The 15,568-nt window shown below is 38.5% G+C and overlaps 1 protein-coding gene across 13 annotated transcripts in view; it reads right to left on the minus strand.

The window, feature by feature from the left end:
- SYNE1 (spectrin repeat containing nuclear envelope protein 1) overlaps positions 1–15,568 on the minus strand; it is a 499,708-nt gene that overhangs the window by 210,519 nt on the left and 273,621 nt on the right. For all 13 annotated transcript variants that reach the window (XM_075126812.1, XM_075126813.1, XM_075126818.1 and 10 more), the window contains 9 exons: positions 15,315–15,458; positions 13,455–13,619; positions 9,308–9,625; positions 8,722–8,877; positions 7,428–7,598; positions 5,947–6,273; positions 2,789–2,941; positions 1,307–1,474; positions 5–181 (listed from right to left, as the gene is read on the minus strand). In XM_075126812.1, coding sequence (XP_074982913.1) covers positions 5–181; positions 1,307–1,474; positions 2,789–2,941; positions 5,947–6,273; positions 7,428–7,598; positions 8,722–8,877; positions 9,308–9,625; positions 13,455–13,619; positions 15,315–15,458 — 1,779 coding nt within the window. The remainder of the gene's footprint in view (positions 1–4; positions 182–1,306; positions 1,475–2,788; positions 2,942–5,946; positions 6,274–7,427; positions 7,599–8,721; positions 8,878–9,307; positions 9,626–13,454; positions 13,620–15,314; positions 15,459–15,568) is intronic.

Consider the following 15,568-nt stretch of genomic DNA (forward strand, 5'->3'; position numbering starts at 1 on the left):
TTACTCTCTGAGCTGTGCTACATATGGCTGAATAACTGTCTTTTGTCCCCTGCAGATGGGTTTGTGTGTTTTGCTTAAATTTTGCTTGAAGATGTTCTGCACATCGATTGATCAAATAGTCACCTTTATTTTTAAGGCTGTTCAAATGGTCTTCAAATCCTGCAATCTCTTCCATCATTGCCTAAAAAAAAAAGTTAAAAAAACCCATAAAGAAATACTTCGATAGTAAAACCACTTCCGAGTGATGACTTCTCAAAGCAACTCATATGCTTAAATATTTTTCTTAAATGTATTTGTGATTAGATTTCATGAGAAAACGGTTATGTTCCAGCTATTAGACTGTACAATCTGTCTTAAAGCCTTTGTCACCCAAGAGATCCTAGTCTGTCACTTAATCAACAGAATACAGCAAATTCACATACATAGGTATCCTCTAGACATATTACAAACATCTTAAATGAACCAACATGATGTGCTTTGTCCTAAATTGAGTAACTTTCATTTTTCCTTGTCAACAGTCCCTCTCTGTTGCTGCTTATCACCCCTTTTTCATGTCAAATCTAATATTAGAGTCAGATTTTGATGTTGACAGTAATTGATCCAAAAGTGGTCCCATTAAGAACAATGCATGAAATCCTAGCCCCATTGATGTAAATAGGAATTATGCCATTGACTTCAAGGGAACCAGGATTTCACACAATGAAACTACTTAAGGAGTAACATACTAACCAAAATAAGTTAGGACATCATTATCTGGTCCATAGTTTGAAGGCATTTTGAGGCAAGGATTTTGACTCTGTTTAACTTCAGTGTGTACTAACCACGGCAATGGGTTGCTAGCAATAATTATGCCTTCCATGAGAGTATTTGAGGGTATTTTACAACCTAATAACAAGAGAGAATTATAATACAAACTCTTCTAAAAACTAGGAGGTTTTGTCCTCCCAAGAGTCAGGAATCAATAGTGTCCCAGGGCAGGAGGGCCCAGCTCTGCCTCTTGAGGTCTATTTCTTCTCAGCATGAAATAGAGAAAATCAAATACAAAATTAAGACATATATACATAAATTTCACATTATGTCACTGCTGCTCACTGAAGGTGACATGAATCAGAAACACACTGATCTGGATGTAGACAGTGAGTGTATCAAGTTATTCTTGTTAACCCAGTCAATGTTACAGATATTCAAGTAAGTACAGAAAAGGGTGATAAAAAAGTTACAGGTCCAGAACTGAGATGGGGAATTGCTGGAGTAATATTTTTTATTTTTACTGAGTAAATGACATGTGTTCAAACACAAGACCTACCTTGTGGTTGGCTAGTTGCTGAGTTATTATTTCTACGCTGCTGCTCTCCATAAGGTCAGGAGTGACCAGCCTGCTGGACATCTGTAACAACCACTTTTCCACTTCTTGTAAGTCACTGTTATAATCTTCATGCTCTTTTACTTTCACCTCCAAGCTTTCAACATGTGCCTGTGGGACCATATAAACCAAAATACAATTTTAGAGACACTTACAAGAGAAAGGATGTCAAAAGTTGCTTTGAAACCTGAAAAGTTACTAAGAGACTGATCCTGCAAACTATTTATTCATAGGAGTAGTGCTTATATGTCTAGACCACAATGAACACATCAGAAGAACTTCTTGCATCAGTATGGGTTGGGCACAATTTTAAAAAAAGTACAAAAATATTAATGATAAAGAAAATTGAGGGTTTTTTTTAAAAGGGCGACTATCAACTTGAAAAGTAGTTAATCCTTGTCACTTACAGTAATCACACACGTTACTTGTAATTACAGTAGAAAAAACAACAGACAAGAATGTTACTTTCAAAATGATAGTGTCCTTTTAAAATATATTTTACTGTGGATTTTTTTCTGTTTAAATTCATGTATATATGCTAGAGTTGAAATCACCCAGGTTGCCAAAAAACAAATCTAACACAATAAAAATCATTCAGAGAAGCATCATTTTTGTTCCTGTAAATTATAACTCAAAACAAAACGACATCCACAAATTTGGTTCTCTCTTTGTCCGCCAGGGGAAGGTGGAATAGCAATTAAAGGGACACTATACAGTTTTACTGTAGCTTAGTACTGTTAGAGGCATCACCTGTGAAGAGCTTTAGGAATAACACATTATATAGATATAGATATATCAGCATTACATTTTCAAAATATTATATACTCATTAACTAATTAATTAAAATTACTTAAGTAAATTTTCCTTTGTGATCTCAGCCATGCCTAGCTTGTGAGATCTGGCAGGAACACAGTACAAGGTGATGTGATTCAAGGACATTTTTACTTTTGAAGTGTCATTTACTCAGGAAACTATTTTTATGCAATGAGATGATTCGACACACATCTGTGCCTTGTGCTTGTCTGAGAACTCCTTTGCTAAGTCTCTAAGGTCATAGGCTCGTTCCTGATAGAGTTGGCCCACTCTTCAAGTTCAGAGTGGTCACTGATATCTTTTAACCACTCTCCTTTAAGCAGTAAGTTTCAAGAGGAGACCTCTCCCCTAGTACCTCAATACTCATTTGAGCTTTCCTTGTGATATTTACTTAAGTAATAATTTACCTCACTGCAGAGAGCTCACACGAGACCCAGTGCACCTTGTAAACCCCACATAAAGGGGGCTTTTGCCAGCCCTCTGCATTGGGATGAAATGTCACCCACAGGAAAAAACCTCAACCCTTTAAACTGGAAAAAAACAAAAACATTTCTCATATTGTGCGTTAGTGACATGAAAGGATCCCACAGGTCCCTTGCTGATTTCTTTTACCTTTGCCACATTGCAGAGTTCCTGGTAATTGGCCTGAAGTTTCTGAATGTTGTCCCCTAAAGTAACGTCATGCACAAGTTCAAGAAGGGCTTCTCCTTTTTCAGTCACTGATTTTATCGAAGGCTCGTGGGACAGCACCGTCTGTTGTACTGACTACAAGTGCAAGCATTATAGTGAAAAAATATACTGTAAACAGAATATGGTAAGATCGCTTCCCTTAAATTCCAGGCTCAGAGAGTCCCCTCTAATCATGGAGCTCCCCCTTCTCCTACAGTAGAGGGCGCAGCCACCTCTGCGGCACTATCCTTCCCCCCTGCCAGGGCTGTATTATTTTTTCCTTGGAGCCCCCTCAGGAATTCTAGGGGCAGTTACAATAAGAGAGTGAGCATGTGTGTGGGGGGGAGGAGGAGGGGGCAAGTGCTAGAGGCCAGAGCTGGTGCAGCAGCAGAGTGCCTCTGAGCACATGGCTATAACCTGCAGGTTTGGGGATGGACCCCACGGCCTTTTCCAGGAGATAAACTCCATCCCCCTTAATGGGATGATGCAAGGGGAATCTCTACAAAGGGACACGATCTGGTCAACTGTCCCCTTATTCCTGCCTTTTTAAAAACAACAAATGAAACAATGGCAGTGTGTGCACAAGGTGTCAGATATTGGCTTCCTGTAGTGATGCCTGAGAGTCACAAGCAACATCTGCAGCCCTGTGGTGCGTTACAAAGACACTAATAAGGTGGGTGATTTGTATTGTTGTTGCAATTTTTATTTTTGCAGAGTTATTATCTTGGTACAATGGTAAATGTTAAAAAACTATTTTTGTTTGCAATGTAGTTGTAGCCGTGTTGGATATTAGAGACATAAGCTAAGATAATATTTTTTATTGGACCAACTTCTGTTGGTGAGAAAGACAAGCTTTTCAGCTTACATAGAGCTCTTCCTCAGGTCTGGGAAACATACTCAGACCCTGCCAGAACAACAGATGCAAAACCTGTAGACATCTCTCCACTATGACGATGATCAACACCACTGACAACACACCATTCAAGATCCATGGGTCATACCTATCACAACATGTGGTGCACATCATCCAGTGCCTGACATACCCCAGTAACTATATGGGTGAAATCACACTCACTATGCTCTTGAATAAACTCACACAGGAAAATGATAATAGACAAAAACACCCTTATCACCTGTGGGCGAACATTTTTCACAAAACTATCACTCTTTATCTGACCTCTTAGTCCTTATTCTCAAAGAAAAACTGCACAACACTTTCAAAAGATGAGCCTGGGAGCTTAACTTTGTAACTTTGCTAGACGCTAAAAATCATGGACTGAACAGACATTGGATTTATGGCTTATTACAACAATCTGTAACCCATTAACAACCCCCTACATCAACTGCCTTTTTTTCCGCTCTCCCTTCCTTCCCTCCTTATGACTGAAGGGATATTAACAAGCCACTTCATCTTGAATGGTCCCTTGAAATATGTGTTAACTACTGTGATAAACAATCTGATCCACTACTTTGTGGACTGGTCAATAGTAGAAAATTAGATAGTAAAACCAATCTCGGTCAAGGATGTGAAAAATCTACACCCTAGAGTGGCAATGTTAAACCTACCTAAGTCCCCATTTATACAGCGTTAGGTAGATGGAAGAATTTTTCTATTAACCTAGCTACTGCCTCTCAGGGAGGTGGATTACTGACAGGAGAATCCCTCTCTCTGTTCCACTGTGCCATTTTAAGTGTAGACATACCCTGAGTATGTTTCCCAGGCCTGAAGAAGGGCTCAAAAGCTTGTGTCTCTCACCAACAGACATTGGTCTAATAAAAGATATTTCCTCACCCACCCTGTCTCTTTAGAACTATTTTAATTCTTAATATTTTTATAATGCTTTTAAAATTAAAAGCATTGGAGCCTACAATCTCCCATGTCAACTAAACTGGAACTTTCAGTTTCAGGTTTAGTTTACAAAATAAAATAATATAATATAAAATAAAATAACATCTCAGAAGAGTTCTCAATTGTGCATCTTTTGTCTCAGACCGACACAGGCTGGAATTTTTCAGACCATTTAATAGATCAACAGGTATTTTAAATTAGCCAAATGTGTGGCATGGCCAAATTCTGCTTTCAGCAACATCAGCATAAATCCAGAGTAACCCCACTGACATTAGTGTATTGCGGAACAAAATTTGGCTCAATTCATTGTATCATTACACCTGTAAAACTAGTACACTGATGAGAAGGAGTTTGCATGCCTTCGATATTCAGGGTTAAAATCAGAGGCAATACAAACAACTTTATGCAGTACATTATCTACATTAGCATGTATCGCTAGGTGAAAACTTATGCACTTCAGGAATACAAAGGAAAGGTGCAACAGAAAGTGTGTAATTTAGATCCCGAGTAGGGGAAGCTAAATGAGGAAATGTGTAACTTACACACATTACTCTTGTAATTTACACACAGAGGTGGCAGTGTGTAGTCGGAAAAGCACTAATTAGAGGTGTATCTTGATTTCCTTTTCACCCTCCTATTAGTTGCTTTCCCTGCTACATCCTTGCCCTTCCATTCCCCACGATGTTTTAAACTGTAACAACTTCTATGAGTTACCACCATATAATTTACACCATCATTTATGTCACCTCTGAATTTGGCCCTCAGTTTTCAAGTTAATTCTCATTATCTTTGTGGTAAACAGTACCATATATAGCACTATAACCTATTTTCCATTCTATAGAAAACTTAAATACAGCAAGAAAAAAAGAGGAGCATAAGGAGGCAATGTCAGCTGTGACAGAAAAGTTCCAGAAGACTGCAGGTCAAATTCTATTGTCACTTAGACTAGTTTAAATCCAGAATAACTATTGATATCGGTGGAGTTACTCCATACTTATTCCATGTAAATGAGAACAAAAATTGGACCCAGGTGGGTAACCTTCAAACATGGAGAACTTATTATGGCACCCAAATTCCACATTTGGATGCTTACACTGGCTCTTTGGCACAGATACTATGCATTTATGATTTGAGCATCCAGATAAGGGATCTCATGGAATCTATTAAGGCCCCCACAGCTGAAAACTTGGACCTCAAGGACTTCTAGCTCAAAACTTCATTCATACAATGGAGTCACAGCATCAATTCTTACCTTGTATTTGGATAACTGGGCCTTCTTCTCATATAATTCAGTTTTCGGCTCCACTTGAGTGTGCAATATGGCTTGGTACTCTGTAAGCCACTGAGTCTGTGCCTTGTACTTGTCTGAGAATTCCTTTGACAACTGGAGGCACTTCTCTAAGGCCATATGCTCCTTCCTGACAGAGCTGGCCAGCTCTTCAAGCTGCTCCATGTAATCACCAATCTCTTTCCTTAACTGGTCAGCTTTATTTCCCTCCATGTATTTAATAGCCCGATCACCTTTCTCACGGGCAGATTTCAGCAAATTGTGGCCTACATCCATGTCACGCAAAAGAAGCTGTAAAGGAAAATATGGAGATTAACAGAGAAAGCAGACTGAGTCTTTTTCCCTTTCATTTTCCTTTGTTTTAATTTTTATGTCAAAGAGATGCTAGTAGCAATGTCTTTTTCAAACTATCGAGGCCAAAGAGATTGAGCGAACTTCTCACTGCTAGGGATGCTGCTTGCAGTACCATGATGAGATGCATTAGCAGGGAAAAGCTTGCACTTGTGCTGTTCATGCTGTAATTCAACACAATATTGCCAACTGAGGATCCGGACTTCTCTCTCCAAGACTATCAGCTCATCACTTTTCATAATCAAGAAATTCACTTTAAAAGAGATAACTAAACAGTTCAAATTCACTGTACTGTTTTATTGCAATACAATGAATGCTGACAGTAGACGTAGTGTGAATACTACATGGTTTATCACTTTGGTCAATATTTCAAAAGCTGGCTTAAGTGGAACAGATACAAGAAAATATAATTCTTTCATTCTCCACTGCTTATTAAGTATGGCTAATGGGAAAAACAAAACAGTGTGCATCTCAGAAAGGAATTAAAGCTTTCATTAAAGATACAATGTTTTAAAACCACGTAATAGAAATCAGCCAGAGGTGGTGAAATTTCAGGAGTTGAACTAGGGAATTTTATTTATGGAGTTTGTCAAATACAAAGTGCACAAGATAAGGTGGAATAGTTGAAAGCTGTTCTTTGGCATAGTAGGTTTAAATATTGCAAGGAGACTGAGGAATTCATGCACAGCTCTGAGGTAAAGTGTGAGTTTTACCACTGGGTTAGTTCAGTGGGAGGAAAGGAAAAGTTTTGTTCCCCACAATACATTTCTATAATAAAATTTATACCACATGATTATTTGGGTGTCTTTTATTTTAAACTAAATCAAAATATAAACACCCTCTATTAGAAGAATGGGATTAAGATGAATTTCACTATGAAGAGTTACCAAACTATTAATCCAATGTCATCAAACTCCACACACCAGGAGAACATCAAATTTTACACCCAATGTTTGCTATGCTGCTAACTACTCTGGACTGTTGGAATCAGAATTATGAGTAACTGGAGGTACACTATTAAATGTGGACTAGTGTATGTGACTTAACTCATGAAGAAAAATGATTAACAAATCCCAAGTTCAAGTGTACTGTACCTCTAGTTTCTGCATTTTCTTCTCCATTGCTGTTTTATCCACTACATCAGTCTTGGTTACCACATTTTTTAAGTTCTGGCTAGTGGCTCCATACCAATCTGTGTAAGTGCAGAAAGCTAATTCTGACTCCTCCATACTTCGAATCTCTTCTTCCAGGAACTTTATTTGTTCCTTCAAACAAATGTTGGAAACAGAAAGTGAAATGCTTATCATTGTCCATTTCTTGACAAGAGAACGTTTAATAAAAGCAACAAAATACTATTTTATGAAAGAATCATCAATTTACGAAGTTCATTGACTTGTAATTCATTCCTTTTATATCCACCAGATAATTGTTCTCATGGGGATTTTCTGTATTCTCTTTTCAACATGTGTGTATAGCAATCACTAATGTTAAAATGGAGTAATATTTTAGCACTAAAGGGGGAGGGTACAGGTGATAAAATTCTATTTTATATTTTTAAGTGAATTTAGGCCTGGTTTACACTAGGAAATTATGTAGGTGAAACATGCACACCCCTGAACAACACAGTTAAACTGACCTAACTCCCAGCGTAGACAGTTCTAGGTTGCTGGGATAATTCTTCCATTGACAAAGTTATCGTCTCTTGGGGACCTGAGGTAACTATCCGGACAAGAGGAACTCTCCTGTGGGCATAGATAACATCTTCACTGAAGCACTGAAGTGGTGCAGCTGTGCCGCTGCAGTGTTTTAAGTGTAGATGTACGCTTAGTGATTGTGAGAGGTGTCAGATTGAAAGTACCATAATCTGAAGTGATCTGCAAGATGGACCTTGCCAGTTCACATTTCCCCACAACGCCCTACCAATGCGCCTCCATGACAACCTGAAGGCACTTCTCTAAAATTCATTCAATGTCCATGCACACTGAACCCTCAAGTTGTCTGTTGGGACTGCCAAGAGAGGTATCAGTCCGTATCTCCTGTGAGAATATTTTTTGTGATGTAGATAACTTACACAAACTGTCTATAGGAAAACAGAATCAGACTACCAACACATTTCACACAGATTGTTTAACACCCATGACATGGTGACAATTTATGATTACTGCAGAAGTTGGCTGAAAGGTCTGTTTCCTATTAACAATGCCCAGATCCATCTAGCCCACTGAAATCTAGAGAGGGGAGGGTTCTTGTATGTGCACATTATATGATTTGAGGATTCAATATCAATGAATAATTTGTGGTAACCATGGCCAATAAATAATACCTACCTGTGTCTCCCCCTTTGCTGACATTGCATAATATTATAATGAATGAATTACCATTACTTACCAGTACATGAAGGATCAGAGCTTGGTACCGAGAGGTAAGCTGGGTAGCTTGATTTCCCATTCTACTGGTGGTATGACTTTCCTCCAGGATTTGCTGAGCTAATGCCCCAACTTCTTCAACATCATCTTTGTAGATTGTTATTTCTTTATGCCACTTCTGAGACAAAGAAGACAGACATTATCAAGTTGTATGTGATTACAACCATGTATCTTAACACTGGAAATGTAGTTGTTTATTCTGGTCAGTACAGCAGAGACAGTCAACAGTGTGATGGGAGAGTGTGCTGGATTCAATTCTGGTTCCCTCATCAAGAAAAGAGTTGAACAGATTCCAGTTCCAGGACCAAACTCTTCTTTCAGTTGTGCCAATGCACTCTACAGGCCAATTAAATTCCAGATCCCACACTGAGATTACAGCTCTGGCAAAATCATCTCTTCACCTGTAAGCGGAGCAAGTTTGATCTAGACTCCCTGAGAGACAATGGCAATGTCGTATTTACAGTCATTTTTCATAGTAGAACTACACTGTAATGTATACACCATGTGTGATATATACAGCGTTGCTCAAATAGATGGACAGTCATTACCTTCATTTGCTGTAGCTGCATCTCCTTTGTTGCTCTCTCAGACTGCCGCCCGGTCCTGATATTAACTTTCTCCTCCAGGGTCTTAAGCCAGTCATCTACCTTCTGAAACTTTTTCTCCATTAACCTCAGTCTGTTCAGAGTGGTGTTTAGCTGGGTCCTGGCCTCAGAAAGCCTGTACTGGTAAACTTGCCAATCCTGTCGCATGGACTCCAGTGCTCTGTCTTCTATCTGGGGTATGCCCCAAGATATCACCTCCTCCCTGCCATGGAGCACTGCATTTAGTAATGCCTGTCCCTCTGCACAATTGACCTGTAGTTCCTGCAAGTGTACAATTACAGGGATAACATCTTCACATGTTTTACACTAACAGTGGTTAGCATGTTTTGCAGAGTAGATAAAACCCTAGCTCCAAACTCCCTTTGACTTCAATGGAGCCATGACATGACCCAGTGTATTTAAAGTTGAGTACCTTATACCACTTCAGTGGTAGTCTGGTTGTGAACATCTTAACTAATCCAGCCTGGCAGAGATTTTATTTGACACAATCACTAGTGTTGCTCAATGAATTAAGGGATACATTTATGGCCAAAATGTGCTATATGTTCCTCCCTTAGCTGCTGAGCTGATCATAACTTCCAAAACATTTGTCATCTTTGTTGGCATGGGCACTTGGGATCCCTGAGCCCATTCAGCACATCCTTGAACTCAAGGCTTTTGGGCTGGCAGCCAGGATACTACTAGCTTGCCAATGTGGTAACTTTTAAAACCAAATCTGTTTCATTAGATTCCTGGACCTGTTTTCCATTGCTCTTAGCCAGATGCTTATTTTTGCCCTATGTAGGTAAAAACAGCCACAAAGGGTACCACGTTTTAAAGAAAGTTGATTGAAAAAAAGGCATACAAAATCAGGAAACAGCTGGTTTGGAGATTTATGGCCCAGATTTTTTAGTAATAAATATACCAGTATTTTCCCTGTAAATATTTCATATACAATTACAAACTAATTCCCAGCATCCTTTATAGTTAAGAATTACAACGTGCTGGTTTTTACTCTGTTAGACTGTTGCCAGGTCCTGATATTAACTTTCTCCTCCAGGGTATTAAGCCAGTCTGGTTTTATTTTGAGACTGTGCAATTCAGGTTCGTCATAAATCCATTTGATACCAAAATGGGCTAGCCAAATTACAGAATATGATGGTCCCCAGTTTTCTGATGAAGATATTTGAAACAGAAGACACACTTAGGTTTCTGCTGTTAATTCCGGAACAGAACGAAAATGGCTTTAATAAAAAAGCCAAGAAGGGACCATCTGTTCAAACACTGCACAAGAGAAGAACACAGCAACCTGAAACATATACTTCTTTTCACATTTATTTCTATGGAACAAATATCCCATCCTTAATTTTAAGAAACTTTCCTTCCATGTAAATATTTTTAAAAGTATAATTTTGTAGACAGCATATCCACACTGACTTTAATCCCTTTAAAAAATCACGTGTAAGATAGTGGGTATTTCACATTTGCAGCCCTAAATTACAAATTGTCCCACCAACTTTATAAATATGTTATATTTGATTAATACTATATAGCCCTTTTGTGTTATTGCTAGGTCAAGAACAGGACTAAAAAAACCAACAACTCTCTCACTCAGTTGCTAAGTCGTGAAAGACTTAAGACTCAATGAACAAAATACTCTCTAATGTGATAGTATGGATTTATTTCAGCTGATTTAGAGAAAAAGTGGTATCATGTTTCATCTTCAGATCCCTTTAGTTCTGGCTTTTAGAACCTGACAGTACTTAACTGTAATACTGTTAACTATATTGTAGACTGAGAGTTGTACAAAGTTTTCCCTTTAAAGACTTAAATTCAGGCCAGATTTACTGCAGTCTGCAAAACTGGGAAAGTTTGGTGTGACTATGGACTTATGGGCTGATATATGGGGTCAACTGGAAGTCACAAAACTCAATCCCTAAAAGTCAAAAGACTTCAACCGGGAGTTGAAAGGCAGCAGGACTGAGCCCACTAGTTGGGTAGCAAATACCTTATACAAAAGAGTCCTTGTGCAAAATGTAAATCAATTAACAAAACCAAAGCCCAAAGTATATTATATCTAGAGATCGAGAAAACTGACCCGTTTCAGTTTGCAGTGGTTTGTGTGAACCACTTGGCCAGTTTTGGTTCATGAAGGCATTGATTCTTTGAGTTCTGAGTTCAAACTACCCCTGAAACTCTAAGAATGACTCAGCTGAAAATGTTAGATTTTACCTGATATTTTTGCTCTACTTCCACTATATTTAAATAAAAGAATAGTACCAATAACAACAATAATATAGTCTGAGCCATAAAAAGGAACTGTAAGAAACTGAAGCAAGTCTTTGATGAACCACAATATGTTGAGGAAGAATCAACATGGGTTTGGTAAAGGAAAATCATGCCTCACCACTCTAATAAAATTATTTGAGGATGTCAATAAGCATGTGGACAAGAAGGATCCCCAGTATACTTGGACCTTCAGAAAGCCTTTGACAAGGTCCCACACCAAAGCCTCTTCAGCAAACTAAGCAGTCATGGGATAAGAGGGAAGGTTCCCTCATGCATCAGTAACTGGTTACAACATAAGAAACAAAGAGTAGGAATAAATGGTCAGTTTTCACAATGGAGTGAAGTAAGTAGTAGGGTCTCTCAAAGATCTAGGACCTGTGCAGTTCAACTTATTCATAAATGCTATGGAAAAGGGGATGAACAGTGAGGTAGCTCAATTTGCAGACCATACAAAATTACTAAAGACAGTTAAGTCCACAGCTGATTGCAAAGAGTTACAAAGGGATCTCTCAAAACTGGGTCACAAGGCAACAAAATGGCAGATGAAAATCATCATTGAGAAGTGCAAATGTATATTGGAAACAATAATCCATACAATACATACAAAATGATGGGGTCTAAACTAGATGTTACCACTCAAGAAAAAGATCTTGGAGCTGTCAAATAGCTCTTTGAAAACAGCTGCTTAATGTGCAGCAGCGGTCAAAAAAGCTAACAATGATAATAAAACAGAAAATATTGTAATGAGGCTATATAAATCCATGGTGTGCCCACATCTTGAATACTGCATGCAGTTCTGGTTTCCCCATCTCAAAATAGATATATTAGAATTAGAAAAGATGCAGAATAGGACAATGGAAATGATGAGGGGAAATTAAAAAGACTGGGACTTCAGCTTAGAAAAAGAAACAACTAAGGGGGAGGGATATAATAGAGGTCTATAAAATCATGAATGGTATGGAGAATCTGAAGAGTAAAGTGTTATTTACACCTTCCTGTAACACAAGAACTAAGGGTCACCCAGTGAAATTGACAGGCATCAGGTTTAAAACAAACAAAAGGAAGTACTTCTTCATACAACACACAGTCAACCTGTGGAACTCATTGCCATGGGATGCTGTGAAAGCCAAAAGTCTAACTGGGTTCAAAAAAGAATTAAATAAGTTAATGTAGGATAGGTTCACAAATGGCTATTAGCCAAGATGGTCAAGGACGTGACCCCATGCTTTGGGCATCTCTAAACTGCCAACTGCCAGAAGCTGGGACTGGACAGCAGAGGATGGATCACGTGATAATTGCTCTGTTCTGTTCCTTCCCTGTGAAGCACCTGGTATTTGGCCACTGTCAGAAGACAGGATACTGGGCGAGATGGACCATTGGTCTGACCCAGTATGGCTGTTCTTACATTCTTGAGATGAACTAATAGGCTGGAGTTGAATTGCTTGTCCCTTTGAAGTGAATGGGATTTTTGCCATTGATTTCATTGGAGTCAGGATTTCACTTTCATTTTGCGCCAATACAATGGGTAACATAGACTTTTCATTTGCATCCAGAAATCAAGTTGTTAGATATAAAGTAAATGTCATTATTTGTGCCTGCAAATGGGAGGACCTGTTGAAGTGCACTTGAAAATCAAGCCGTGTAAGTCTTTTGCATGTCTAGAACATGTTTTAAAAAACAACAGCAAAATAATTGCATTACTGTGCTTTAATTTTTTCCCCAAGATAAACAAGGAATACAACCTCTCTGTCATGCAATTATTGTTATTGTATTTTACAAATGGAATTCATTTAGATCGGGTGCCGTGCCACACATACTATACCTGTAGGTCCTGGAGTGTTGACTCATGTGTCTGAGCATCGCCTTCAAGATATGATAAACACTCAAGTTTTTCCTGTTCCTTTTCCAGCCATACTTCAAAGGCCTTCAGTTTTCTTTGGTACTCATGATGTAAGTGAAGCAGTTTCTCAGATTTGGTTACAGCCTCCTGTTTGTTAAAAATACTTCATTTGAGCCACAACCAGTTAAGAGATTATAGAAACATAGAACTGGAAGGAACCTTGAGAGGTCATCTAGCCCAGTCCCCTACACTCAAGGCAGGACTAAGTATTGTAAACTATAAATCCTAGAAATGAAAGGAACCTTGAGAGGTCATCTAGCCCAGTCCCCTACACTCAAGGCAGGACTAAGTATTGTAAACTATAAATCCTAGAAATGAAATACAAAGTTTGGATCTAGAGCTGAACTTTCCCAAAGTTCAGGGGGTCTAGATTCAGGGGGATGGTTTGTGTAATTACAGAAAGAGAGGGGGCATCTATGAAGATAAAGATGTAGATTCAGATGGAAACTTTGGCTCAATTTGAGGCTATTTGGATCTGGTCTTTTGGTTTGAGAACATTTATAGTTAAAGCATTGATTAATACTAACAATGGACCTGCTTTTTTATTTCATTTACTTTGTTTTTAAACTAGCACAACTCCAGTGACTTAATTGGAATTATTCCTGATTGCCACATGTGTGAGCTCAGAATCTGGCCCATTTTCTTTTCAGGAATTCAGACCCTTGTCAACTACATACAATAATAGTTCCACCTCTTATTTACAGTATATAATAGCATTCCTTATGGAGAATCTCACAGTGTTTTGCTATATCTAAAGATAACTTTGCTGATTACTAAGAACTAGACAGTGAACCCTATACTTAAACTGATAAACAATCATTTTCATGAGTAGTCCTTCTGATTTCACAATCTGGCCCTAAAACACTGCCATATCTGGGGCACAACACCATAGCCATCATATGTCAGCAACATTACAGAATGGTGTTTTCAGAAGCAATACTAAAAGATTATCTACAACTGAAACTGCAGGGGGATTTCTGTAATTACCAACAGAGAAGTTTGTTCAGGACACTAGGGTTAAGTCCCATGCTTAATATATCTGCCATGAGATCTTTGCTGACTACAAGAGGGTTAGGCTTCATTTTTACATCTCATGTAAAAGATAGCACCTCCACCACAATGACCCAAGCATTATGCAGGACTGATAGAGAATCCCTATTATTGCACCTAGGTTTCCCATTCACATTTTGTCCAGGCCCTCACTGATTATTATTTTATCAGATGCCACAAAATCACAGCCCAATGTGGCACGACTGCAGATGAGTTTCTGCCAGTACATATAATTTTCAAAAGTTCATGATTTTTTAAGATACTGTATTAAAACTGCTTCAGCCTTCATCACTCTCTGACATCAAACTTTCCAAAAGCACCATTGAGTGTAGCACTTACTTTGATGGATCATATGACACGGAAGTCAATGGAACTCAGCCTCGTACTAAGCACTATATTTAGCAGTGACTGTAAAAGTAGGCCCTTGGTGAATTACTTAACATCAGTACAAATACAAAGTGTTTACATTTGTCATATGACATGCATTCATGGTCAAACAAAAATCCTTCTTTGTATTTGCACTGATGTTTTTAAGCTTTCGGGTGGGTGAAATCCTAGCCATACTAAAGTCAATGAGAGTTTTGCTTTTGAATTCAAGATAGCCAGAGATATTAAATCTGCCCCCCAAATTATACACATTAAAAATTCTGAAACAAACAAACAAACAGACCCTCTCTCCCTCCACCCCAAACTCAAAGAAAAACACTGGAGTACTGACAAGATAAACTGTACCATTGTCCTGTCTTTGAGGAACCTGTATCGTTCTTGGAGGTCCTGGAGTTCAAGCTGGGTTACATAATGCTCAGTCATGCCAGTGCCTTTTGCTTCAATGGTCTCTAATAGGCTGCTGTGACTCAACACTTCTTCACTGAGTAACTGCATAACATAGAGTAAATGAACAGGTTTACTAATGATCAATATTCAAACAAGTCCAGGGACAGCTTGTTTGTTTGTAAGGTAATTAGTGGGGTTTTTTTGGCCTATTA

This window comes from Caretta caretta, chromosome 3 (assembly GCF_965140235.1).
Source record: "Caretta caretta isolate rCarCar2 chromosome 3, rCarCar1.hap1, whole genome shotgun sequence".
In the NCBI taxonomy this organism is placed as follows: Eukaryota; Metazoa; Chordata; order Testudines; family Cheloniidae; genus Caretta; species Caretta caretta.